A 7,465-nucleotide genomic window follows, 5' to 3' on the forward strand; every position below is an offset into this window, starting at 1 on the left:
ATAGAGGCCTGGTGCATGGGTGGGGCTGGCTGGTTTGCCCTGAATGGTGTCCTGGATCAGGGTGGGGGTCCCCACTGGCATGCCTGGACAGCCTGGCTGAGGGGATGATGGGTGTTTGCAGCTGTTTACACACCCTTCAGGGTGGGGTTCCCCACTGGGGTGCCTGGCCAGTCTGGGTGAGGGGCTGAGGGCTATTTTCAGGCTGGCTGGTGACGGAAGCTCCTAGCTGCTCCTTTTTTTCTTTTTCTTTTTTTATTCTGGGCCAGCTTTTGCTTTGAGGCTTGGCTCCAGCTCTTAGGCCTCCGCTACTGAAAGTGGTTTCTGGCCTTTGTTTACAATGTTGCGATCCTGCTGGCTGAAGCCGGGCAGACTAAAGCGGGTTTCTTGGGGTTTTTTTAGCTTCTATATTTGTTACATCGTTGCATAGAGTTGCAGGTCAGAGGCCTGCCGCCACAGGCGGCAGGCGGGTAACGTTGGAGTCCTCCGTCACTGAAGCAAGCAAGCCTCATGTTAGTTTCAAGCTGCCTGGCTGCTGGTGGCCTTGGCTGGCCGTTAATTTGCATATTGCCCTGATTAGCCAATGGGAAGGGTAGCGGACGTATGCCAATTACCATGTTTCTCTTTTATTAGATAGGATACAGTAGGTAGATTTAAACCAAGAGAGATGGATATAGACATAGATATAACTTTGTAATTTAAGGGGTAGCAGTTTGAAGAGGGGTTACATCCACACTTTCTTATACTTTCTCTTTCATTTAAGATGAGATGCCTGACTTGCTCATATGTAGAGCCATTTTTTTTTTAAATGGGGAGGACCAGCAGAATAATACATCAGTTCCCACTGGGTTTTAGTGTAGATTAGTGACTCAGATTAGCCACCTGCCAATTGATGAACTTTTTGGAAAGGGGTGGAGGAAACGTGGAGAGCATCTGTGCAGGCCAAAGTTCAGTCATCAGAGTCGAGGGCCCTAGGAAGTCAAGGAAATAGCCTGAAGATGAGGGCCATTAATGATGTGTTAGCACAACAAGGGCTTGACATATTTTGGGTCCAGGTGTTAAAATCATGGGACTTGCTCAGATTTAGGCTAAAATAAGTGTTTGTTGAGTTTGTACATATCCAGAAACATAGTATCTGTAGACTAGAGAAGGATTTTGCAAAAAACTACGGTTGCCATTTTTTCTTATGCTACTAGTGTGAGTAATAATTCTCCTATCTTCATTTAAAAAATAGTTGAATGAGAAATGTGTTAATGAATGGATCTCAAGTGATATATTTAATCATCAACTATGAAGAGCTAAAATAACAGCTTGATATGAAAATTAAGAGAAAGATTGGATAAGGGAAAATTTAAAATGCAATGACTGTTATAATCAAGTGGTTATATTGAATACACATTAAATAATTTTATAGCTTAAAATTTTATATAAATAATGTATTTAGATTGTGCACACAGAGACATATTTTCAAAAATATAAAAGTAAATCTGTTTTTTCCTACTTATTTTCTAATGGAACAGCGTTAATATTTCAGGGTTATACATATTTTGAGTAGGACATATTCATTGCATGTAATTTCTATGCTCCTGTGCCAATCTGGATTTCATTATATATAAGAACTCCATTTATGCTTAAAATATTGATTGTGAAAAGGTCTTAGAAACCTAGCATTTTCTGACTCAAAAATCACCAGGCAAGTGCAGGTGATGACTAAAAAAGAGGAAATGAATTCACTATTGATGTTCATATTCATTGACCTGACTTCCAAGGATGTGCAGTTAGATTTTCTGGGGAGGGACACTAAATAAATGAAAAACATCATCTCAGCTCTGCAATTTTGTAGTTTGTGATTTCTTGGTAAACCACATAAATTCTGAGTTCCCATTGCCTCACCGGCAAACTGGATACCACTTCTTCATGGCTTCTTATGAGAATTAAACATCACAATCTTGTAAAAGGTACCTATGACAATGCCTCGCCTAAACATTAATTTGAATCTGAATCTGACCCTTTGATTCATCAGCTTTTATCCCCTCATCACTTTGAGGGATAAAACATAAGGGCCTAGAAAACAACAACAACACAGATAAATGAAAAAAGACTGCAAAATGTGCAATATTGAATTTTTGGTAAGACGCTAAAAGCATTTTATAAAATTGGAAAGTACAAGATCTTTGTGTTTGTTAGGAATGTTCCCTAAGTAAATAGGACTTGATTTCAGTTTTTTTTTCCTATTTATTTGAGAGAGAGAGAGAGAGAGAGAGAGTTTTGCTGTTGCACCTATTTATGAATTGATTGGTTGATTCTTCTGTGTGCCCCGACTGGGGATCAAACCTACAGCTTTGGTGTATCACGAAGATGCTCTAACCAACTGAGCTACCCCTCTAGAGATTGATTATAGTTTCAAAAGGGAAAAGATTTAGTTGGAAAATGGTTGATTAACAACAAAGGCATGAACTGGTATTGTAATCTTTTTCACTCTCTTGCTATATCAGAAGTTATTAAAATTTCTGGAACCTCAAGTGAAACTGGATCATCTAAGGGGTAGGAATTGAGGAAGGAAAGAATTATGACATATTCACAAGATTTTACATACAGTTTTAGAGGTTTCACTGAAATTGTTCTCCCCAACCTTCACTCATGGAAATAATAATTATTAATAATTATGATCCTAGGCACTAGATTCAAAACCAATAAAAACTCCTATTGTCAAATATATTTCAGATTTCAGGACCCTATACAACACAAGGTACCCATTAATTGCTTAAGGATTATTATGGATAAAAACTAAACTATTTATCCTGATGTTACATATTTATCTCTCACTTGAAAATTATCTTCTCAGCTATCTCTCTGTCAATATTAACCCATCATCATAGCCAAATGTAATTCATTGCATGATCTAAGGCCTTTCACAAATACCCTTCAATTCTGGTATTAGTCTACCTGGAACCATCATAAGAATCCCATGAGGTCATTTCTCTTGAATTACAGTCAAAAGAAACGAAATCAAAACCAGATTTTAAATATATTGTATTTGATTTCTGAGGTAACGCCAAAATGTTAATATTATTCTTGACTTCTGCTTCAATATAATTGTTGATGTTATTTTGGGTACTTTTGTTCATATTGTAGATGTTATAGGCTGAAAGGAATGCATGTATTTGAAGAAAACACTCAGATTTTAGAATGTAAAGGATAATGGTTTTCTAGAAAGAACAAGACAGTTCACATGAAACTGAACAATCGACCCATAAAATCTAAATATCAACGTTTAGGAGGATCTTTTTGTTGTTGTTTTCCATGTTCAGTCTTTAATAGAAAAAATTAACACAGTTCAGGTTTTTTTCTGTGAATTAATGGCTGGCCTCAGTTAATGGCCTTGACTTCACTTCAGTCCATCACTCCAGAAGGTTTCCCATGCCTCCATCTTATTACTTAAATGCACTCCTTTGTATATTTTACGGATCTTTCAGAAATAGCGATCTTCCTGGGAAGAGGCACCTGGTCGTATTTTAATAGTTTGGAGAGGAAGTTTGCACACACACACACACACACACACACACAAGATGGGGGAACTCTTACACAATTATTTCATTAAGCTTGCTGTTTGGGCATCATTCTTTTACATTATCATACTAGTAACACCAAAACTGATGATCGTATAAGCAATCCTATAGCTTTAGTACACATGTAATTGTAAGAGAAAGAGTTAACTTAGGAAAGATCTGATGATGGAAAGAATATGATAGTGCTTGGATTTTCCCTCAAGTAAAAGTCATTCATTGTGGCGTTTTGATTATTCACTGTGAAAAGTTCTATAGCCATGAATTCTTTTTTAAAAAAAATATATTTCATTGATTTTTTACAGAGAGGAAGGGAGAGGGATAGAGAGTCAGAAACTTCGATGAGAGAGAAACATCGATCAGCTGCCCCCGCACACTCTCTACTGGGGATGTGCCTGCAACCAAGGTACATGCCCTTGACCGGAATCGAACCTGGGGCCCTTGAGTCCACAGGCTGACATTCTAACCACTGAGCCAAACCGGTTAGGCCGCAGTGGTCGGCAAACTCATTAGTCAACAGAGCCAAATATCAACAGTATAATGATTGAAATTTCTTTTGATAGCCAAATTTTTTAAACTTAAACTATATAGATAGGTACATTGCTATTAACTTAATTAGGGTACTCCTAAGGCTTAGGAAGAGCCACACTCAAGGGGCCAAAGAACCACATGTGGCTCGCGAGCCGCAGTTTGCCGACCACAGGGTTAGGGCACAACCATGAATTCTTACTAAGGATGACTGTATAGTCATTTTTATTAGGATCAGTAGAAATCAAGAATTTCATTTGGTTAATTTTTGGTGACTTATGGGAATATGTGGTATTACTTGAAAGTAAAGAATAAACTTAATAAACACATAAATGCTTATTATGACTTAGTTACAGCTTCTATTTTAAAAATAATTTTGCATTTATATTTTTATACCTGATAAGATCAAAAGATTGAGAAGGTAAGTCAGCAGTAGTGTTTATAATTTAATTCATGTTGGGTGAAGTTCATAAAATGCTGGATCATATTGCCTTAGAAAGAAATTAGTTTTTAATGTTTTTATTTCTCCCTTTCCAAAAGTTTCTTAAGCTATGTAAACAATGAGATCATTTACTACAATACAATAAATGGTATGCCCAAGTGCTAGGAGAAATTTCTGTTTCATTCAGTATCTGACTTATCCCTATAAATGACCCAGATTTGTGAGTATATATAAAAAAAGAAAAAGTCACAGAGACAAAACATCTTACTTCCACTCCTGTCTTCACATAGCATGTTTTTAGCTGGGTTGGCTAAATTCTGTCAGTGAACAACTGCTACATTCAATTTGAATTACCTAACTGTCGAAAATGTTTATGTTTATTTTATCCATATTTTTAACTCAGTTGAATGAAAGTACCGATTTAATTTTGTTTTTCCTCTTTGTGTTTTCCTTCTCCAGATTTTTTTCTCCATCTGCATTGCTTTCTGGGGAGTGAGAAGCATGAAACAACTTGCCTCTGGCCTTTGGAAATAATTTCAGTTTGTACACAATCCTCTCGTTTTAATGAGTTGTCTATAACCACAATATGTTAATACCAACTATAAAAATAATGATCTTATATCATAATTAATGAACCACTTATTTAGTGAAAGATAATATATACTCTTGCTTGCTTTCCACATTTATTATTTTCTCTTAAAATTAAAGTGAGTTGCAGTTACTTTATTGATAGAGATGACAATAAATGATTTCAAATGTAATGATATTATATCCATTGGTAGCATCTAATGAGAAGAAGAAAAGAAAGGGAGAAAATATAAAAACAGTAAAAAAAGAGTAAAGATGCCATTTGCATTAACTGGACAACATTCCCTTTGCTGTTGGCTAAAACTGTGTGTTACACACTGTTGAGTGGGCTCCAGTTCCTGGCAACCCTATGAATGAGTTACGTCCACAATATCCTGTCTTCAGTAGCCCTGCTCAGCTCCTGTAGACTCACGCCTATGGCTTCCTGTATGCAACCAAACCATCTCATATTTGATCTTCCTCTCTCTCTGCTGCCTTCTATTTCTCCCCAGAATTGCTGTCTTTTCCAAATAACCTTGCCTTCTCATGATGTGTCCAAAGTAGGACAGCTTCAATTTTGTCATTTTTGCCTCCAACAGTGTTTCAGGTTTAATTTGCTCTAGGATCTGCGTGTTCGTGTTACCGTAGGTCCAGGGTATCGGTAGAGCTCTCCTGCAACACCACATTTCACAGGAGTACATTTTTCTTATCCACCTTCTTTACTGTCCCACCTCTGCCTCTGTCCATAGTAATTGGGAATATGAGGTGTGGATGAGCTTAGCCTTGGTCTCTAATGACACACCATTGCTCTCAATCTTTTCCAGTTCTTCCATTGTTGCCCTTCCATGTCTCTCTTGATTTCTTGACTGCAGTCTCCATTTGAATTGATGACTGAATCAACGTAAGCAAAATAATGAACAATTTTAATGTCTTCATTTTCTATGTTAAAGATGCATATTTCTACTGTAGTCATAAATTTTGTCTTTTCATTCTCCTTCTCCTTCCTCCTCCTCCTCTTCCTCTTCCTCTTCCTCTTCTTTTTGTTAATCCTCACCCAAGGATATGTTTTCATTGATTTTTAGGGAAAGTGAAAGAGAGAGGGAAAGACAGAAAGAAACATCAATGAGAGAGAGACACGTCAATTGGTTGCCTCCTGCAAGAGCCCCAACCAGGGCCCAGGCCAAGGAGGAGCCTGCAACCAAGGTATTTGCCCTTGACAGGAATCAAACCTGGGACCCTTTGGTCTGCAGGCCAACGTTCTATCTAGCCACTGAACCAAATCGGCTAGGGTATAAATTTTGTCTTCTTAATGTCCAAATGCAATCCTGCTTTTGTACTTTCTTCTTTCATTTGTATCAGCTGTCATTTCAAATCATTGCTACTATTTGCCCGTAAGATGGTGTTATCTGCATTGCTTAAGTTATTGATATTTCCTCCTTCTTCCTCTGAGACTAGCCCAGTTTTTCATATGATATGGCCTTTTACAGATTAAACAAATAGGGAGATAAAATGTACCACTGTCTGACCATTCTGCTAAAATTGTGCTTAGGTAAATACTTATCATCATAAAAAGTGTATTGCATTAGTTGTCTGCCTAGGATTATATTTATCATTGAAAACCACATAACCTAAGAATCTACATTACAAAAAAAGACATAACTGAAATGAAAATGAATATAATTTGTCAGAATTAAATTGATTGAACAGATTAATTTGTGATACATATGTCATATGTTTGGTCAATTTGTTTTGGTAGATTGAGAAGCAGACAGTAATTCTGTTATTTTAAATTGTCACAATAATGTTAATAAAACTCTGTAAGCTAAATCACCCCAGCATTTTGTGTACATTATTCATTGGGATTGTAAGAATCTGCCAAAATCATTAGGAGGAAACTGACAGGGATAAGTAGCGTAAGGTTCAAAGGGGAGAAGACTGAAGGCAGTTGAAATATTTTTCTTCCATTCTTCCAATATTTCTTAGATTTAAAGTTACAATTTAAGAAATCAGAGACATAAGCACCAAATCAATGAATGCTGTCCTTCATTGAGCTCTGCCAATATTAATCATGGTGTTACACTGATCAGTTGGTTAACTTCATTTTAAAAATATATTATTTAAGCTTTGTACAGAAAAATTGATTATTAAAAGACTAAAGGTGTGTATTGGGATTCATGAGGCAGGATTGCAGTACATTTATTTTTCAAACTAGAAAAGCAGAGGCAGTTTAAATTTTGTATAATGGAAAAATAAGTTATATTTTATGCATCAGAAGTAGGACTCGGTTTTGCTTCATTCTTCTCTTTATCCTTTCTTTAAGTTTTGTTTTTTTTTATCAATTTCAAAGAGGAAGGGAGAGGGTGAG

At 36.6% G+C, this 7,465-nt stretch overlaps 1 protein-coding gene across 1 annotated transcript in view; it reads left to right on the forward strand.

The window, feature by feature from the left end:
• The window catches only part of AGMO (alkylglycerol monooxygenase), a 271,313-nt gene extending 266,161 nt beyond the window's left edge, over window positions 1-5,152 (forward strand). The window contains exon 13 of the mRNA XM_006779052.1: window positions 4,993-5,152. Within this exon, the coding sequence (XP_006779115.1) occupies window positions 4,993-5,067 (75 nt within the window). The 3' untranslated portion in view covers window positions 5,068-5,152. The remainder of the gene's footprint in view (window positions 1-4,992) is intronic.
• Window positions 5,153-7,465: the final 2,313 nt, after the last annotated feature.

The sequence above is a fragment of the Myotis davidii genome, unplaced genomic scaffold (assembly GCF_000327345.1).
Source record: "Myotis davidii unplaced genomic scaffold, ASM32734v1 scaffold168, whole genome shotgun sequence".
Lineage (NCBI taxonomy): Eukaryota > Metazoa > Chordata > Mammalia > Chiroptera > Vespertilionidae > Myotis > Myotis davidii.